Source organism: Nannobrachium achirus, assembly GCF_963921795.1.
Source record: "Nannobrachium achirus genome assembly, chromosome: 2".
Lineage (NCBI taxonomy): Eukaryota > Metazoa > Chordata > Actinopteri > Myctophiformes > Myctophidae > Nannobrachium > Nannobrachium achirus.
The window spans coordinates 52881870-52900971 of NC_137811.1; the positions used below are offsets into that span (position 1 = coordinate 52881870).

The 19102-nt window shown below is 40.3% G+C and overlaps 2 protein-coding genes across 3 annotated transcripts in view; both read left to right on the plus strand.

Moving 5' to 3' along the window:
• Positions 1-2903: 2903 nt before the first annotated feature.
• atp6v1c1a (ATPase H+ transporting V1 subunit C1a) lies at positions 2904-15061 on the plus strand. Of its 2 annotated transcripts, none has more exons than XM_080752785.1 (13): positions 2904-3024; positions 3468-3632; positions 4216-4283; positions 5554-5639; positions 6080-6174; positions 7006-7097; positions 7856-7954; positions 8064-8132; positions 9395-9487; positions 10142-10235; positions 10736-10833; positions 11945-12071; positions 14367-15061. In XM_080752785.1, the coding sequence occupies exons 2-13, from the start codon at positions 3501-3503 to the stop codon at positions 14463-14465; spliced, it is 1152 nt and encodes a 383-aa protein (XP_080608911.1). In that variant the 5' UTR covers positions 2904-3024; positions 3468-3500; the 3' UTR covers positions 14466-15061. The 2 variants fall into 2 exon arrangements, with proteins under 2 accessions (XP_080608911.1, XP_080608912.1); XM_080752786.1 differs by having other exon boundaries at positions 2962-3024; positions 3508-3632.
• A 1219-nt stretch (positions 15062-16280) lies between these two features.
• spire1b (spire-type actin nucleation factor 1b) overlaps positions 16281-19102 on the plus strand; it is a gene marked incomplete at its 5' end in the record, with an annotated part of 49519 nt that continues 46697 nt past the window's right edge. The window contains one exon of the mRNA XM_080742611.1: positions 16281-16620. Coding sequence (XP_080598737.1) covers positions 16281-16620 — 340 coding nt within the window. The remainder of the gene's footprint in view (positions 16621-19102) is intronic.

Genomic DNA, 19102 nt, shown 5'->3' on the forward strand with positions numbered 1-19102 from the left:
GTCTGCAACAACTGTCAGTTATTTAAAATCCAAACTGAAAACATTACTGTTTACCTCTGACTTTTACTGAGGTGCATCTAACTTGGCCAGTCACTCATATTTCAGACAGCTCATTTTAGTTAGCTGTCATGGAGGTGTGTGAATGGGTTAAGCTCACCATTAATTATTCTCTGTGTTACCCAATGGGTGTTAGTGTTCAGCTTGTTGTTAATGCACAGGGTGGTCATACTCTGGTGTTCCAGCTCTTTTTTATTTGCCAAAGAATGCTGCTAAGTAAAAAGAAGTCTTTGCTTAGACTGAGCTGAATGTTAATCAGGGTTAAATAAAGACTTTGGCTGAGTGATTCCAACAAATGCTTGAAAGTGAAATCCCCCAAAATCCCTCTGTGTTTGATTTGAAGATTATTTTCCACCGACATTATTATTTATAGGCTATCATTTTCAAATAATTTGTAATTTAAAAATATAAAATCACAAAACACAAAATCACGAACAGTTAAGCAGAGAAATTGTCTCTACTTTGGCTCAAAAATATGTCTTACTACTGGAAATAAATGATCTTGTTTTCTAGATATGAAAGGGGTTTCCCAGTACATGTCACTGTCTGGAACAATAGTATTAAAGTTGTTGAGAGATAGAGTACACCTGAAATGAACTTCAAACAATGACACATATCTTAAAAATGTCCCACCTCTAACCTCTCTGTCCCTTTCTGCAGAAACTGATGACTGAAAAATGAAACATGATAAGCTCATAACATTTGTCGATGTCAGTTGCCAAGGTCATTGTAGATGGTTTAATATAAGAGCAAATAATTTATGATCTGGAAGATCCCATAATTTAAACAAAACATCGACCACATTTTGTACAGTGTTTTCCTATGTTTTCCAAGTAATTAAAACACTGAGTATGCTTGAATGTCCACGTGTGTTTTGGAGCTAATAGGTCATACAGACTGAGATTAACTACTGTTGGTGGTTTACATGTGATATGCAAAATGATACAGTAGTAGAGCATTATAAGAGAGCACCATCCTTAGCATGCACATAGAAACAAACACATTTAACAACAAATTAGTGTTTCATTGTCCTGGTCAGTAATGGAAAGAGTGCAGTTACATTTTTGGAAAAAGAAAGTTGACTGCAAGATACTGTCTAAAATTACGTAATAATAACCTAATAATAATAATTATAATAATATTTTATTTATTACATGCACAGTATCATTCTTCTATTGTCTGTCTTCTGTCAAATTCTTTGAGGCTTTTACCCGTTGATTGATTGATTGATTGAATACTTTTTAGCAGTTTGCATAGGAAAAGCACAGGATAGTACAGTTCAGATACAAGGTCTACTATATAGGATTTAAACCCAAGAAATGGCTTGTTTACATTGTGGGGTCCTTTGTACTCAATTCATTGAGTAGCTCTTTGTGTAATTATCATTGTTATTATATAACAGTCATAGTTGAAAACGGGTACAAATGTCTCTCTTTAAATGCATATTATCAGAGAACTTTTAAGGTGTTTTGTAGTTGGACAGACAGAATGTTAACTTTTAGGCGGTTGGGTCAGAGCTAGGGGATTGCATCCATCAGGTTTAAACTCCAGTCCCAGGCTGTCATATTTGATACAGAAGAATGAAAACAACTTACTTGCCCACTATTCCACTCGTTATAGCTAATTAAACAGATTTACCAGCAGACTGTCTCAATAGGCAGTGTGCTCTGTGTCTGATTGTGGCCTGATAACGTCCCAAGCAGCAGACATGGCCCATTTCCAGCCATGGGCAAACTCACCCTGATGTTTGATCTCTAGGGTCGGCTCCAGGCAGACCAAGCATTGTGTCCCAAACAATGAACCCCAGACCCACTGAACTATAAACATGTCCCTTTGGGGGCGTTTTCCTAGAATTCTGTGTAGGAGACACCCAGAGTCAGGAAACCTGGACCTGGCGTTTCCAAATTTAGAAACACAAATGCCTCCTGCTGCTGACTGGGCATTCAAGACTGTCTGTGTCCTTCTGTAATAGGGAAATAATGCTAATGGAATGTTGATAAAACAACGGACTGCCACTCAAAATCAGGGTGGAGGTCCATGTCTCTCGAGTTCAGGAAGTGTAAAATCCACTGCAGTTTTATCCGAATTGATTGATAGGAGAAAGATTACCCCCTATTCATTATATTCACACAGCTGCTACATACAAATGTTAGTATATTATTCAATGTCTTGTCCATTGAATATAAATATTTTTCTGTCAAAAGTGCCCCATGGCAGTCAGAGCAGTGCTGAGCAGACTGCAGACCAGGCAACTGTGCTTATGTGTGCTGCAATCCCCACCCCCACCAGAGATTGTCGCTATGTGAGATTTTTCCAGTGAGCAAAGCTACAGGCCTTCCTGTCAGTAGTGGGAAAAAAAGCGTGAAAAAAAGTACTCACATTTCTTTCTTACCTAAGTAAAAATATCAACACCGCTAGGTAGAAATACTCTCACAAGTAAAAGTCCAGTAATCAAAATAACTTGAGGGGAAAAAAAGAAGGGGGGAGAGAGAGAGAGAGAGAGAGAGAGAGAGAGAGAGAGAGAGAGAGAGAGAGAGAGAGAGAGAGAGAGAGACACACACACACACACACACACACACACACACACACACACATGTACTTATTGTGTCAAAAGTAAACGTACTTTATATTATGCAGAAATGTCAAGTTTTCAAATTGTATAAATCTTTTGAAAATAGCAGATCTACAAGCTCACGATGCGTCGCATGTATTTCGGCTATTTACCAAAGTAAATTAGGCTACATTTACTATACAATGTTTAGGTACAAATACCTAAACATTGTAAATGTAGCCTAATTTACTTTACACCACTGCTTCCTGTTACTGGCAGATCAGCTGACTGATGATGCTGCTGTCAGTCAGGAGACCTCACTGTACTGAATGGCAACTATGAAAACGATCACACCATAACAAACGGCATAATAATATAATTCCGTGCAGAATTGTCGCAGCAGTGTTTATATCCTGGTAAGTACAAGGTTGTTAAACAACAGTAACCACCCCATGTTAATATTTCTAGCGAAGCTAACAAGCTAACGTCAGCTAATCCTTGATGGCTGTTGTGTTACAATACTGTTTTGCCAGTTCTAGTTGTATTGAGCGCATAAGTGCCGCGTATATCTACCTATGATAGCCTATATAATATCATAACATTACACACGGAGGTATTAGCCAAACCTCATAATGATTTAATGTTACACAGAATGGGTATTGTTATCGATACTGTTGCCAGAAGCATCATGACATATTGTCTCGGGTTCATGCATGATTAACACTATATGAATATTAATCTGCGACCACCACAAGATGGTTAATGGCTTCGCTGATTTTATGGTTACTTCATTTGAACTTTTGAGAGCTCAGCAGTTAGTTAGTTGTACTTGTTTCAAATCCTGCTTTTCTTGTGCCAGTATTTCAATTCGTAGTTGAGAGCTACTGTAACCATGACAGAGTTCTGGTTGATCTCAGCGCCTGGAGAGAAGACCTGCCAGCAGACATGGGACAACATGATGGTGGCCACCACGCGCACCAACAACTTGTCCACCAACAACAAGTTCAACATCCCAGACCTCAAGGTTAACACAAATTTATGTAGCTTATTAGAAAATAGTTTTTTTTCTCACCTAAGATATAGATACTTTCTACTGCTATTACTATGTAATATGAATGATGTAAATGTAATAAACCAAATAGTCCTCATAAAGGTTTTTGAATTAGGGTCCAAATGCTTTATCCAGTTAACCACTCACCTTCACGATTCCACCGTCAAGAGTAGGCTGACTGTGTGAATGGGAAGTCGTTTTTAAAGAAATGTGACGCTTGCATCCTGATATGGTGGTTATGGCGATGCTTTCATCTGTTTAGTTGCTCAGCTAGGCTGTATTGGCCTTTCCCCCTGTGCTGCAAGGTGAAGCAACCCCACTGACCTGTCTGCCACATGGGGCTGTAATGTTCCCCTGGAACTGTTAGCAACGCATGAGGGGCTCCCAACAAAAGAGGCGCCATCCTAAGCACATATGGCCCCTGGATGTCACTGCGGGAGGATTTAAACCCCAGATGTCACTGTTTAAACACCGCCTGAATGAATTCAAAAAGAGCCCAATCTCTGGATTTGTGATCCAAAAGTGCTGATGTGTATGAATTTTGTGCTCAAAACAGGTGGGGACACTAGATGTCTTGGTGGGACTGTCAGATGAGCTGGCCAAGCTAGACTCCTTTGTTGAAAGGTATGCCACAGTTTTAACTAGTTTTATAGTTACCAACGAATGCTAGATTTTAGGGTCTAATGTTGTCCTTGTCCTAGAGACATTCAATATTTTATATTAAAAAGCCCCTCGAAATCAATTGGAAAAACTTAGATTTGATTTAAGTTTCTATTTGAGAACATACATTTTTAATAGATATATAAAAAAATGTATTGGTCTAACAAAAAGATGCCTACTATAATCTGTGTAGCCGTACTGTTCCCTAATCGTTTCCCCTCTACCTTATTACAATGAGGAATTTCACACAGGACTGGGCCTCTTGGCCTTTCTGCAATTTTAGCAATTTACAGTTGGGTGAGACACTAGCATCTCTTTCTTTAGTCATAAGTAAGCCTGATGACTTACGTGCCGCTGGTGTGTTTGAAGAAGTTATTTATAATCTTTTGGAAAAAGCTAACGTCCAAAACTCACACATAGTCACTGACTGGCTATACCCGGCTTTGCTTCCTCTGTGGGCATTTCAGAGACTGTGAGAAAGGCCAATATTACAACATGGTTTCACTTCACAGTTAGCCAAGTTGTTTTTGAAAGTGCCTTGTTCAGAATCTGTGGATGGGCTACAGTAAGTGTCCTAAATTAGATCCACACTTTTTTATTGCCCTTCGTTTGTACACTATTCTGGACTTATTTAATTCCTTCTCGTAAATTAAACACAATCATGTTTAAACTGTGCCAGACTCATGCCTAATATTCACCTAGTCATACTGTTTGCATAAATTGTGGCATGCGGAAAACATCAAATACATATTTCCCTTGCTTTGTCAGTGTAGGTACAGTTCTGCTTTGCTGCGCTGAACAGTGTGCTGTCCTGAAAATGTGGAACTATGAAAGTATGATATATAAATGAATTCCCTCGGCAGCAATGTGCGAGTCCTTTTGATGAGTGCGTGTGAGGGTTCATGTGAGTTGTGCATGTTTGCGAGCCTTTGAGTGTGTGTTTGCTTTGTACTGAGAACGACTGTGTGGCTGCTCAGTGTATGTGTTTGTATTCTTGTGTGTGTGTGTGTGTGTGTGTGTGTGTGTGTGTGTGTGTGTGTGTGTGTGTGTGTGTGTGTGCGTGCGTGTGCGTGTGCGTGTGCGTGTGCGGGGGGGGGGGGGGGTCTTGCAATGATTGGCTACCTTCCTGGCTGTTCAGTGTGTGTGCGTGTGCGTGTGTGTGAGTGCTCGTTTGTGTACTCTTGTATGGTTTGTGCTATGTTGGAGTGTTTTGATGTGCCCTGGCTGTTCACAGTGTGGTGAAGAAGGTTGCTCAGTACATGGCCGACGTGTTGGAGGACAGCCGAGACAAAGTACAGGAGAACCTGCTGGCCAATGGAGGTAGAATGATAGTTAAAAATGTCTTTCCCTTATTCAGTAAAAAAAAAACTATTCAAGATTATCATCAAATATCTTTAAATTAAGTATTGTACTTAAGCAATTTCAACCTGGTGTTCCTATTTTTGGAATGACAGGTGAAAAAAAAAATTAAATCTAAAAACTCAAACTTGTGAGCTTGTGGATCGGCTATTTTCATCATACAACACCTTCATATGGCAATGTTTCATTCTAGTGGATATGACTTTGTCTTTGGTTGTGTATGAATTATAATATGTAATACATGCTTACTATTACAATTATAATATTCAAACACAATATGCAGATTAAAGTGATGTTATTTTGAGGGGGCCAGATAGCAATGTGATATTTTAGTTGTAGATGCAAGCATTGTAGTATGGTATACAGTTTTAACAGTTTGCATGTTTTGTTGTCTTTTCCAGTTGATCTTGTAACCTATATCACAAGGTTCCAGTGGGACATGGCAAAATATCCCATCAAACAGTCACTCAAAAACATCTCTGAAATCATCTCAAAGGTATGCGTGTCATTTAATTGGACCAATATTTAGTACTTTGAAATCTGGGGCCCATCTCAAAATGCAGAATTAAGACATCCAGGACTTAAGTCAGTGCATCCTGCCTTATATGGTTGTACACTTAGGCCAAACCAGGTAGAGGAGGTAGAACGAGGATTCTGAAAAGGAGATGTGCTAAAGGAACTAAAGAAAATATATAACAATAACAAATAATTAGAGTTAGACTGAATGTGTAAAGATAGACTGAATGTTAGATAGCCCAAAACTATACCTTTGGTTGTGTATGGTGAATTATACGCTGGGGCGGCAGTGGCTCCACCCTGGGTTAGTGTATTGCTCCTAGGTGACCAGGTTGGTTTCCTCTGCCATCTGTGTGTGAATGGGTAAATGTACTTCACATTGTAAAGTTGTTTGGAGCTCTTATAGTTTCATAAAAATCTATTTCAATAGATCACACGATGCAGCTACACAGACTATTGGTATCTCCGCACAATCAATTTTGCACCAACAAAATGTAATTCCTCAGGATAGATTTATGGCCTAAAGAATCAACATTGTCTAGTCAATAATTCAACAAAAATATATAGCCACAGTTTAAATAATAACAGTAACCACATTAACATGATAACTGGCTAAGTTAAGCTGGCTGCTAGATCACTTTGATTTCATGAAATCGAGTAATGTATAAACGTAGCCAGGATAAGTGGTAAATCACAGCTTAATCTGCTATCTAGGTTTTGTGAAATGGGGCCCCAGGCCTTGGATAGTTTTGTAAAAGGTTTTAAGTTATGTCAATGTGTTCCTTTAATCAAGTCACCTTATTTTTGGCAGCAAGTAACCCAGATTGACAATGACCTGAAGGCCAGAGCATCAGCTTATAACAACCTTAAAGGAAACCTTCAAAACCTGGAAAGGAAGAATGCGTGAGTACTTTGTATTTTGTCCTGCATCTGTCTGTAGTATGACAAATTAATACAAGCTTGGGACTAGACTAGAGGGCCATGGTCATTTAAAATCTATGGACCAATTGGTAAAATCTATTTGGGAAAGTGAACAGGGGCTTGAATAATTACTGTCTTTTATGCATGGTATGAATTATGAAACCTTGAAAGGCTGGATGTTTCAGGACACTTTCTGTGTGTGTGTGTGTGTGTGTGTGTGTGTGTGTGCGTGTGCGTGTGCGTGTGCGTGTGTGTGTGTGTGTGTGTGTGTGTGTGTGTGTGTGTGTGTGTGTGTGTGTGTGTGTGTCTGCGGCTTGTGTAAAACTAACTACAAAGGATTACAGACAAAACTGGTGTTTCTTAATTTTGATTCAATTTGCCACTCATCTTGAGGCACAGTGACATTTCCTAATCATATTACACTACAGCTTCATGTGCAACATTTGTGATGGAGGACAAACTTTTATTATTTTCCTCAGTCCCTGCTGCAGCTGTTCCATCTATCTGTTGCTCTGAGTGAAACTATAAGGTTGATAAATCTGAACTATTTCTCCCCTTAAAGTGCTAAAGCTTTCGCTCCCTTGCTTTGTTGATGACTAATAAGCGCTACAATAAGAGCATTGATTGATTGTTGGTTGTTAGAATAACAAACTAGTTTAGTAATGAACAACATACTCCAAAATGTTAAGCTGGCCAGTGATGCTGACATGTATTCTTACAATATTGTTTTCTACCGCTAGGGGGAGCCTGTTAACAAGGAGTCTGGCTGACATTGTCAAGAAGGAAGACTTTATACTTGACTCTGAGTACCTCATCACCATGCTGGTTGTTGTTCCAAAGTGAGTGTTGTTGTCAGTGGTGCATGCAAAGGACCGCCAATTGCAACACCTCGAAGCATGTAAATGCTGAGTAGTAAAATCTTCTGCAATCTTCCTTTGTGTTTTTAAGGCCAGGATATGGGGACTGGCAGAAAACATATGAAACACTTGCAGAGATGGTGGTGCCCAGATCCACAAAGTAAGTTCCACAAGGGATTCAATGAATAAACAATCTGGAAAATGGTTTTGGCAAATATTTCACATCAGTCTATTCATTCAGTGATGCCTCGTTCATACTGTACAGGTTGATACTTACTTTTATTTGCGTTGTGTAAGTTGTGTAAGGCAGTGGTTCTCAACCTGTGGGTCGGTCCCCAAATTATTTTGGGGGGTCCCCAGGTGTTTAGCTAAATGTTAACATTGTTTTCTCACTCAACAGTAAACAGACCAACATACAGTATAAGTGTATACAGGGTATCTAAAGTGACCTTTTTGGTACCTCTGGTCAAACATGAGTCAAATTGTCAAATATTAGAGGCAGAAATTGTGAAAATAGCAGATCTACATGCTCACAACGCCTCGCAACGCGAGGCGTTGTGAGCATGTAGATCGGCTATTTTCACAATGGTATAGATCGAGTCAAACTAAATGTAATTCCAACTCCTACAATTCCAAGTGCTTGTGCAGGGTGGGGGTCCCCAGTTCAAATATGATTATTTTGGGGGTCACAGCCAGAAAAGGTTGAGAACCTCTGGTGTAAGGAGTCACCTGTGACCTTTATTGAGAAAATGAAATACACAATTGTCTTTCAAAATGAAAAGCTAATCAAATCTATCAGTTAAATCTCTACCAAATGTTATCATTTGCACCAAATTATATTAATTTGATTTACTTTTTAGTCGTTTATTTATCTGGAATGTTTTTTTTTCTACCCTATAGTATACTATACTCACAATTATTTTAATTCTCAAAACATTTTTTAAGTTCTATTACTGTGTACTAGGGTTCCAGTTAATATATTCCTGGTACTAATGGTACAATTAAGACCCACTACTTGAGACCCCAGAAAGAGTAGCTGCTGTGACTGTACAGTAAGCTAATGGGGATCTAATAAATACATCAAAAAAACATATTAAAAAAACGTTTATAGATGTTTTATTTTCAATATTTTCTTTGTCATCTAACCTCATCTCTGTTGGCCTGGCTGCAACTAATCATTTGAGAGAGATTACCCTTCATTTGTTTGGATCTGTTAGGAGGATACTGAAATATAGGCAACTTTTTGAATGACTAATCAAAGGTGAATGTTACCAGTAACTACTGGTTATTATCTAGTAATTACCTGGTAATTACTGTACTGTAAAGTAAAGCGTTACCCATAAGGGTAATTGGCTATGCCTATGAATTTGACTGTTATGTTTTATCAATAATGCAACTATATTTATGACTATTTTCATCCAGTCTCCTATTTGAGGACAATGATAGTGGACTGTTCAGTGTGACACTCTTCAGAAAGGCCATTGATGACTTCAGACACAAGGCCAGAGAAAACAAGTAAGAGACACCATGCTCCTTGTTGACCTAATGGAAAACTTAACAACACAACATTGTAGAATGTCAATACAATATATCAGAGTTTACATGCATATATAGTATAGTATACTTTACATTATTTTAAAATAATCTATAATAATCCAGCTCCATGGATTTCAGTTTTATATTGCACATTAGATTATTGTAATATGCACTGGGGCCAAAAAACTAATCAGTGTCTAGTAATGGTGTTTAAAACAGAGGGTGCGTTTGGAAATGTTAGTTTACACGTTGATGCGTGTGTAACAATAAACCCCAAAAGATCTATCAAGCCGCAAATGGTTTTGCGATCATTTCCTCCATTGTTCTGAAGCTGAGAAGCGCTCGAGACATGGCCATGAAAACCAACCAATAAAAACACTGCACTGACACACCACACCGCCAAAACCCATCATCTGAGTAGGGTCGTTGAGTGTATGCACTCAGCACACCCGGTGCGCAGTGCACTGGATTTCCAAACGACACCGCACTGAGTGCACCGAATAAACGAACGACAACATGGTACACCAGTGCGTTGAGTGCGCATTTCCGAACGCACCCAGAATAGATGTATTTTCAGATTCTAATAGAAGCTGAACTTTGCTATCTCCATATTATTCCCATTCTCATTTACAGATTCACGGTGAGAGACTTTCAGTACAATGAAGAGGAGATGAAGGCAGACAAGGAGGAGATGACACGGCTTTCTACAGACAAAAAGAAACAGTTTGTAAGTGTGACAGGGTTACATTGTGTGAGGGGTATTTAGTTAATCTTTTTATACAGTTTTAGAGGACAGTTAAAGGATTTTTGGCCAGGCATGTTAAGGCTAAGCTAATTGACTATGACTCATCATGGTATAGTACTTGACATTGTATTAAAATCAGCTTGTAGAGACTTGGGTATTGCTACGTTATGGTTGCATTTTAAAGTGAGGATTGGTTTGAAAAGTCTACCTGAAAATATGCACTGGAGATAATGGCTATGTCTTAACCCTGTAAAGATGTTTAGCCGACTTATTTATTCAGGGATGTTCTGCAACATTTGACTGAAGAAAATGTAAATTAGTAGAATCTTAAAATAAATTAATGAAAAATAACAGATCTATGAAGATACAGTAGGCCTATATGGCAAAAGCTGTGAATAGATAGTGACATGGCCGTAGTTTGGAATGTTGGAATAAAGAGAGGTTCTTTCTAAATAAATCCTAAATGCATTTCCCATCTTTAGGGACCACTTGTCCGATGGCTTAAAGTGAACTTCAGTGAGGCCTTCATCGCATGGATCCACATCAAGGCACTAAGGGTCTTTGTGGAGTCTGTTTTAAGGTAATAACATCTTACTTTACTTTTCATTGCCCATTCATAGCCTTTATATGATTAATGATGAATCATTTACAGTTAAGGCATTTAGCAGACGCTCTTATCCAGTGACTTAGAAATGCAAGATCAGATTATACATAAACCCTAGTCAACAACAAGGTAAAAGGTAAAAGAACAACATAGTGCCCCGAGACACTGGGATACCAGGTAAGCATCAAACCTAGCATCTGTTTAGATGACATGCTAGCTAACAATATTCCTAACATTTGTGGTCATGAAGAAAATACTCAAAACATATCTGCATAGAAAAGGCTAGCATTGGTGGAAAAAAAAGGCTGACAATATATAATTATACATTTGGCATCTAATGAAGAAATGTGATAAGAAGAGATACAAGGATAGAGGAGTACTAAGGGGTGAGGTGGAGTCTTCGACGGTTTAAAGGCAGTTCTCCACTGCACCGACTTCAGCCCGACGCAGCGGTGGAAGAAGTCGGAAAGCGTCTGCTGCCGACTGCTGCCAAAAGACCAAAAGAAGCGACCAGTTTAACCATTTGAGCCTTATTACGGTACATCAGTTATTTTCAATCAATAATCTTGAAAGCAAGCCTAAAAAAGCAACTACACTTCAGAAACAAGCCCAAACAAAAGCAACCCACAACTATAAATATTTACAAGCGACTATACAGGAAAACAAGCCCAAAGTCGCTTATAATTATAAGTAGACCTGGCAACACACTGGCACACAGAGATCAGCGCACACAACAATGTTCTTTTGGCCAACTAGTTTGTGCTTAGTCTGTGCCAACTAAATGCCACAGACTGCCAGACTATTTTCTCAGACGACAAGGCGCGGCGTGCGTGCGTGTGGATTGTGCACAATCGTTTTGGATTTACTTACGATGGATATGCTGTGACGAAAAACAACAAAGCAAGGCAGGGAATGACCAAAGTCAAAAAACAATGTTAGTAGTCATTGAGTTAAACACATACTTAGTTGCCTCTAATAAGAGCAATTGAAATGATTGTGTTGGTAGGGATGCATCAGTGCTTTGTGTAGGTTGTTCCTGTAGATAAGGCTGTGACAAGTGGATTGATGTTTTATGCTGTTCCATCAGGTATGGTTTACCAGTGAACTTCCAGGCCATGCTCCTGCAACCCACAAAGAAGACCATGAAGAAGCTAAGGGAGGTCTTGAATGACCTGTACAAGCATCTGGACAGCAGTGCGGCAGCCATCATTGATGTGAGTGTAGCCTAAATACTACAGTATGTGCAATTTGGAAACCGGTGATAACCTATTCCATCCACCACGGCTTGTCAACTCAGACGATGTACAGCGGCTGCTCTGTGCAAGCCCTTGTTCACAGGACCTCTACGCTCCTCACGAGCATCAACACATCGTTGTTGGCACACCTGCCTTGTCACAGCAATGAGGGCGTTGTTTGCATAGTTTGTTATAGGAATTGTAGTCTTGTGTAGCCGGATGATCAGAGCTGTCCGCTTACTGATACGTCTGGCGACATCTACATTATTGATTGGGCTAAAACTAATGTTTAGGCCCATACATTGAATTTAGAATTCCCCAGATTCCCCATCAGCAGGATGTCTCTGATCATCTGGCTTCACAAGACTAAATGCCCGGATTGTAGAATTTAAATTAGATTCAGAGGAGTATTGTAGAGCTGCAATAAGTGATTTCTGACCAGCAGATAGCAGCAAGATTGAAACATAGTCAAATTGAACTTCTCCAAACAAGACTTAAAGAGGTGGTGCCTTAGTTATGTACTTTTTTGCATGTGTCTATGGAGTTAACATTACTCTAATAGACCACCGGGTGGGGTTATAATGTCATATTTGCCTTCCCTGTGTATCTTTGGTTTCTTCCTGAAAGCTGAAAGCCTCGTCTCGAGTCAAAAGGCCAGATCGAAAAACATTGATTTAACGACATCACAAAATCATCCCCTCCCCTTTTACCATACACCCAACACTGTGGGTGTGGCTAACTTCAGCTGGGTCACCCACAGATATAAAAAGCTAGATGCCGCTGCAGTTGATTGGAGCGACCCGTCCAACTTGATAAGCAGAAAAGCGGAAGTGTCGAGGGCAGGCTGCCACCAGCTGCCACTCAAAAAAAACTACTGGTCAATCACAACGCGTCTTTTCCGGGACTTTTCCATTCAAACCTGCCTCTGATTTGCCTTCCGACCTTCCGTGTCTGTTACGCACACAGAAGAAGTGTGAGGCCTAAATAGATGTGTGGTCACTGGTCAACATAGAAGCAACTTAAATCAAAGAACATATACAAAACACCACAACATTATGAGTTACAGTACAACACTACAATATCAACAGGACTTTCACAATCTTCATGAGTTCCACTTGAGCATTAGCCTGCTTCCAGACCATAGACCCCGCCCACTCTCAGAGTGGACTCTTTCTCTGGTCTGGAGCTGAGTACATGAATCGGGATTATTTTCGGCCCGTCCAACTGGGGGGTGGGGGTGGGTCTAACGAATATCCAATCCGCGCAGCAGTTGAAACGATTCAAACGAAGTTCACACACAGGCAGGCTGAGAAAGGCACACACACACATGCGTGCGCTCACCAAGCTGTTAATGTTGATTACATGTTTCTGGTCGCAGTTCTGTGTGGAAGCAGTCACTGGCACAGACAGAGACACACACACAATCACACACACACTCCGCGACCATGCATCGTGTCCACCATGCGTCTCAATCACCGTGCATCGCGATCACTCGCGCGCGGACGTGCGGCTGCAGCTGCACGCTCGCAAAAAAGTCCCTCCTCCGTAAATCGCTCAGAATAGGGCACAGTTTCAGACTACTGCGTGAGCTGAGTCTGAGATCAGGCTACTTGAGCATTTCTTGGTTATAAACTAGGAGACTCCAAAGTGGCACAGAGGGGTGGCAGTCTTTGATATACAGCAAAACTAGTCTGGGATCACTTCACTTTACGGGGTTTGATCCGGTCGGGAGCGGAAACCACTTTACGTCATGTTGTAGTCTTAGACGGACTACATTTTGGCCGGAACTATCAACCGGATTCAGTTTTAACCCAAAATATTCCCCTGCACCCAAGGATATACTTTTAGGGCCGACCTAATAAACACCTTGATGAGGCGTAGTTTTGCTTTCGAAAAATTCGTTTGGTATGTGCATCTTTTAATCCAACTCGTAGCGACTGGCAAGACTACGTAGGCTACTCCAGCATTTTAAAAGGGATTGGGGAAACAAACGGGGGGAACTAAATCAAAGCGACGCCGCTTCTTCTAGTGGTTTCCGCGCTTTAGGCGGAAACCAAACGGTCTGTTGTGAACGAACACCAGGCTCTCTCCTGGGAGAAAGCCTGGTAGGCGAGGTTACAGCAAAACAATGAGCAGGTGGGTGTACTGTACCTGTATACTGCTGTCACCTGTGTTGCTGATCCTCACTAGAATGGAATAACTTTTCAATACATTATAATGAAATTAATTATTATTAATAAATGTCTTTTCTTTTCTGTTTTCTTTCTTTTCTAGTCGGCGATGGACATCCCAGGCTTAAACCTGAGCCAGCAGGAGTATTATCCTTACGTCTACTACAAGATTGATTGCAACCTGTTGGATTTCAAAGTTTAATACCTTCACAATTTTGTGATTATGTTGAGTGTCGATTAACTTGTGTTTTCCCTGTGAAATGTTCTCTCTCCTCATTTGTGGTGTTCCCCCCCACTCCACTTGTCAGGTCTGGCTCCTCAGATCTGCATGCTCATTCCTTCTGGTGCACATAAACAATAATCTGCCACTTTGACAAACAGGACACAGGACAAGGCACAGCAATTACATTCATGATGTTAATTACTTTGATGTTATTTTTTGTTTACAGTTATTGAAAAATAATAACATCTCCAAAAAGTATTAACTTTTACTATGACCTGAATTGAATTCTGAAACCTTATCAATTTGGATTTACTTTGTTTTGAAAATTGTATTTATAGTCATTCTGCGTATGTGATTGTGCACATTGATAGCTACATCTTCCATAATGGTTTAACGGTACATCTGGTTGTTTTGCCCACACCAACCACATCTGGTATGTGTTTTCTGGGGTAGTGTTTTGCCATGGGAGACATTGTGTAACAAAGATACAAAATGTTTGTGTGAATGTGTTGTTACTTGTTTCATGTTGTGAATATTTTATGTCAAAAAGAGAGATCTATCTGTATGAGTATTGTATAAATGTCATTGATTGACCAAAATAAATAGATGATTATCATGTTTCCCTCTCCAATTCCATGTAAATGTCATCTTTATTTTCATGTCATTAAGTGTTATCTTCTGTGTTGCCTAATTTTGTGTTTGTATACATGACACACTACTACATGTGATATTCTCGTGATAGCGGGAAATGGAGAAAAAATAGGGCAGGGGGCTGTGTTTGTAACAGAGAAAATGATCCACAATCAGGCCTCATGATGAGTCATGGCCACTTGAAAAGCCGGGGGGGTTTCAAAGAAAGTTCCTTTGCATGGAATCCACATTGCTCCAAGGAAAATACTTCCATTTCAACACCCTGTTGACTACATCACAACAGCAGAGGGCATAACACAACCAGAGTTCAAATCGTACAACTCTGGGCTTCAGCCAATAGGTTCAAATGGGTAGTAAATGAATGCTGCAAATGGTTCAGCGCACCTCAGCACAAACTATTTGTCATTAGGTGAATAATGTAATGACCAATAGTTTGTCCAATTTGAAATCCATGACCAATTCAATACCAATCTATTTTAGATTGGTCATGGATTCCCAGGGATAATAATGTACTTGCCTTAATTGGCACTTAATTAAAACGCCACTGAAACTTGGTAACCCTTCTTTACTGCCCCTGTCCATTGTCCGAATATATATTCTCTCAATCTGGGGGCGTTCCTTTGAATTTGCTCTGAATGTGTCTTGAGAGATTAGCATTTTTCTTTAATTATTATTATTATTATTATTATATATCCCGTATTACCAATTTAACAATCATTGACAACATCTGCTAGGGCCATTATCTTTAATCTATGCCTTAACACCTGTGACCGTCATACAATGGTAAAAATCAAGACTGTAAAATATTATTGGAATGCTAAAGAGAGAGAAGGGGCGGGGGGGGGGTCATGTGATGACGAGTGTGGTTGCTCGGCTGGAAGCTGACAGGCTTTCAGACCATGAAAATAGAGTCATATGACGGGGGTACCAAAGGAAAACACTGCAAGGCATCGGACGGGGGAAATGAAATAATCATTGGTCGTTGTGTGGTGGTGCTGTGGCAGCTGCTTGCTGCTGCTGCTGAGCGAGAGCGAGAGAGAGGGAAGAGGAGAGGAGGACAGAGCATCAATGTGCCCAGGTTGCCATAACGGCCTGGAGTTCCTCTCGTCGTCGCCGGGCCTCCTCTGTTGATATAATGAAAGGATGGCGAAACAGCGAGACGCGGCCGACGGAGAGCTGATAGAGGCTGCGGTCCATGAAGACGACGAGGAGCAGCATCATAGCGGGTTGGCAAAAATGGGTGGAACGGAGGCGGAGGACCTCTCGTTGGAGGAGATACTGAAGCTTTACAGCCAGCCGATCAACGAGGAGCAGGCTTGGGCTGTGTGCTACCAGTGCTGCAGGGCGCTCGCAAAGGAGCACCGGAGAAGGAATTCCAGCGCCGCAGCATCAGCGGCGGATCATGCGAGGAGGATAGAAGGACCAGGGGACGTGCGGATCCACAAAGACGGTTCTGTTAGTGTACAATATCAGGGCTTTGCAGGTAAAAACTATTATGTAATACATTTCTACACACATCTAGGTCAGATGTGTGCTGGATTTCAAAGTGATTGTAGGCTATTTGATATTGATCAAGTGTTTGTCTATTTGGGACATTTGATGTTAAACGACAGCACACGTGGAGGCTTGCTGTATTATTAGGCAGTCAATTGCCATTGTCTATTATCTTAATTAACACCTCATATTTTGCAACATGAATAGCCTATGATGATTGTCAGTGGTAGGCTACTGTAAATGCGTTTATAATGTATAGGGGCAGGCTACTCCAAGTCATATTTATAGCCTCGCCATGTGTGGATAATTAATTGCTTGATTGATTGATTGATTGATTGATTGAAGGCTTTATTAGAAGTTTGCATAGGAAAAGGTACAGTTTCATGACGGTACAGTTCACTGGTACAAGGTCTACTAAAAGGAGATCCTGAAAAGACTAAGCTTATTTCAACAGGAAACCATTAAAGTATCTCATATAACATTGAATGACAGACGAATAGAACACAGTACTATGCAGTAGATATGTAAATAAAAGAAAATGAGAGAGGAAAAAAAAAGAGAAAACAGTAAGTCTAAACAAACAGTAAGTAGGCCTATATACAAAGAAGGGGCAGGGGAAATTTAGTCACCCAGAGGCGGCACAGCAGTTAAGGTTACAGGACAGTAAGAAAAAAGAAAAAGGACTGTTGTGTACAGCCGAGCGACAAAAACAAACAAGAAAGAAGAAACAACAATACAGGAGAATCAACCATACAGAGCAATTAACAATTAGTTAATTATATATATATATATATATATAGTGTCGAGAACAGTTTGAAAAAGAAAAAGACACAACACAACAAAAGAATAGTAGTGCTTAACGTTTCTATAATGGATTGCAATTTTAAGTGACTTTTCTAAGCATATTGCAAACTCAAAGAACTTACAATGGTCCATTCATCCAAACATTAGGAACTACTTATCAACACGGTGCCAAAAATATATATACACACAAATATACAGTAGGTCTATACATAGGCGTCTGCACCAAGACATTTGACATTTAGCTGACCAGCCCACTTCCACTGGCCAAGGCTTTGCTACCTAAACAAAGGAATGATTTATCTTCTACCCAGACCCCCATGAAACTCTCACCATGCACGGCCTGAGAGGCATCAACTACTAGCCTAATTTATATCCCAGTGACTGTTAGCTGTTACCTACAGTAGGCCTGGCCTATAGCTATATCTCACATTATTTCAGATTAGAGCATTCATTACATTATTTTTATTTGTTTTAATTCAAGACTTGAAGTCTGATTCAAGCCTGAATTTCAAGCTCTGGTGATCAGACTATCAGACGTGTGTGTGTGTGTGTGTGTGTGTGTGTGTGTGTGTGTGTGTGTGTGTGTGTGTGTGTGTGTGTGTGTGTGTGTGTGTGTGTGTGTGTGTGTGAGTGAGAGAGAGAGACTGTGTGTGTGTGTGTGTGTGTGTGTGTGTGTGTGTGTGTGTGTGTGTGTGTGTGTGTGTGTGTGTGTGTGTGTGTGTGTGTGTGTGAGACAAATAGAGGCACATGGTATCTCAAGACTGACACTGAGGCCCACAGGGCCTAAATGGTATTATCAAGCTCTGGTGCATCACAGTGCATGGTGTAAAAGGAAACAATTGATAACTTGAGCCACACTCTTCTTCAGTTGTAAATGAGCCAGCTAGGTTTTAAACCTATGTAGAGTAGACTACTTCCATAAACAAAGTAGGCTACACTACTAATCATTGTTGTTATCAAGGTATCGGAGCTCACCCTTGCTGCCCAATTGTTCACATCATCTGTGTCAGTGAATGAAAACAAAAACTTAAGTGACTGGTCAAACAGACTATACCTGTTCCTCTCACACAGTGCTACATACTGATAAATAGCCCATTCCATTCTGTAATAGACTATCTAAGAGCTCAAGGGATCCTCTCTTACCTCCTACTACATGATGCACTCATTAAGGAGCACTGCTGAGTCAATATTATGGCTTTTGAATCAATAATGTACTGAACTTGGTGGGTCACAGAGTAAGAGCAAGTGCATAGTCTACCACATAAATATGGCAATAGTCCTCGCAGCTGTGACCAGCTCAAATCCAATCCAAACCAAGCCTCTTTACTGCATGTCATGCCCTCTCTCCCGCCTTTCCTCTCCTTCACTGTCCTAGCAAAAATAAAGGAGAAATGCAACAAAAAAGGGGGAAAAAATAAATAGCTCTATGCTCAGTCACCTTTTGGGAGAAGATATGACAATGTGACAGTAGGGCGTTATCAGTATATGGTTTGAATGAATGGCATATTTTTAGAGGCAAAGAAAGTCAGTGGGGGAGGGGAAGACGTGCAGTGTTGTCCGGAGCTTGGTATAACCTTCTGTGTGATGTTATAGCCATATATAGCACATACTTATACTGTCAGACACAAAATTTTGCAAAGTGACATAAAGAGAAGGAGCATTCTAAT

Excerpts from the sequence above, each read along its gene's own strand:
- atp6v1c1a (XM_080752785.1), top strand. The coding sequence starts at position 3,501 with ATGACAGAGTTCTGGTTGATCTCAGCGCCTGGAGAGAAGACCTGCCAG. Across the intron at positions 7,098-7,855 it reads AACCTGGAAAGGAAGAATGC|GGGGAGCCTGTTAACAAGGA; the intron begins GTGAGTACTTTG and ends TTCTACCGCTAG. Across the intron at positions 9,488-10,141 it reads CACAAGGCCAGAGAAAACAA|ATTCACGGTGAGAGACTTTC; the intron begins GTAAGAGACACC and ends TCTCATTTACAG.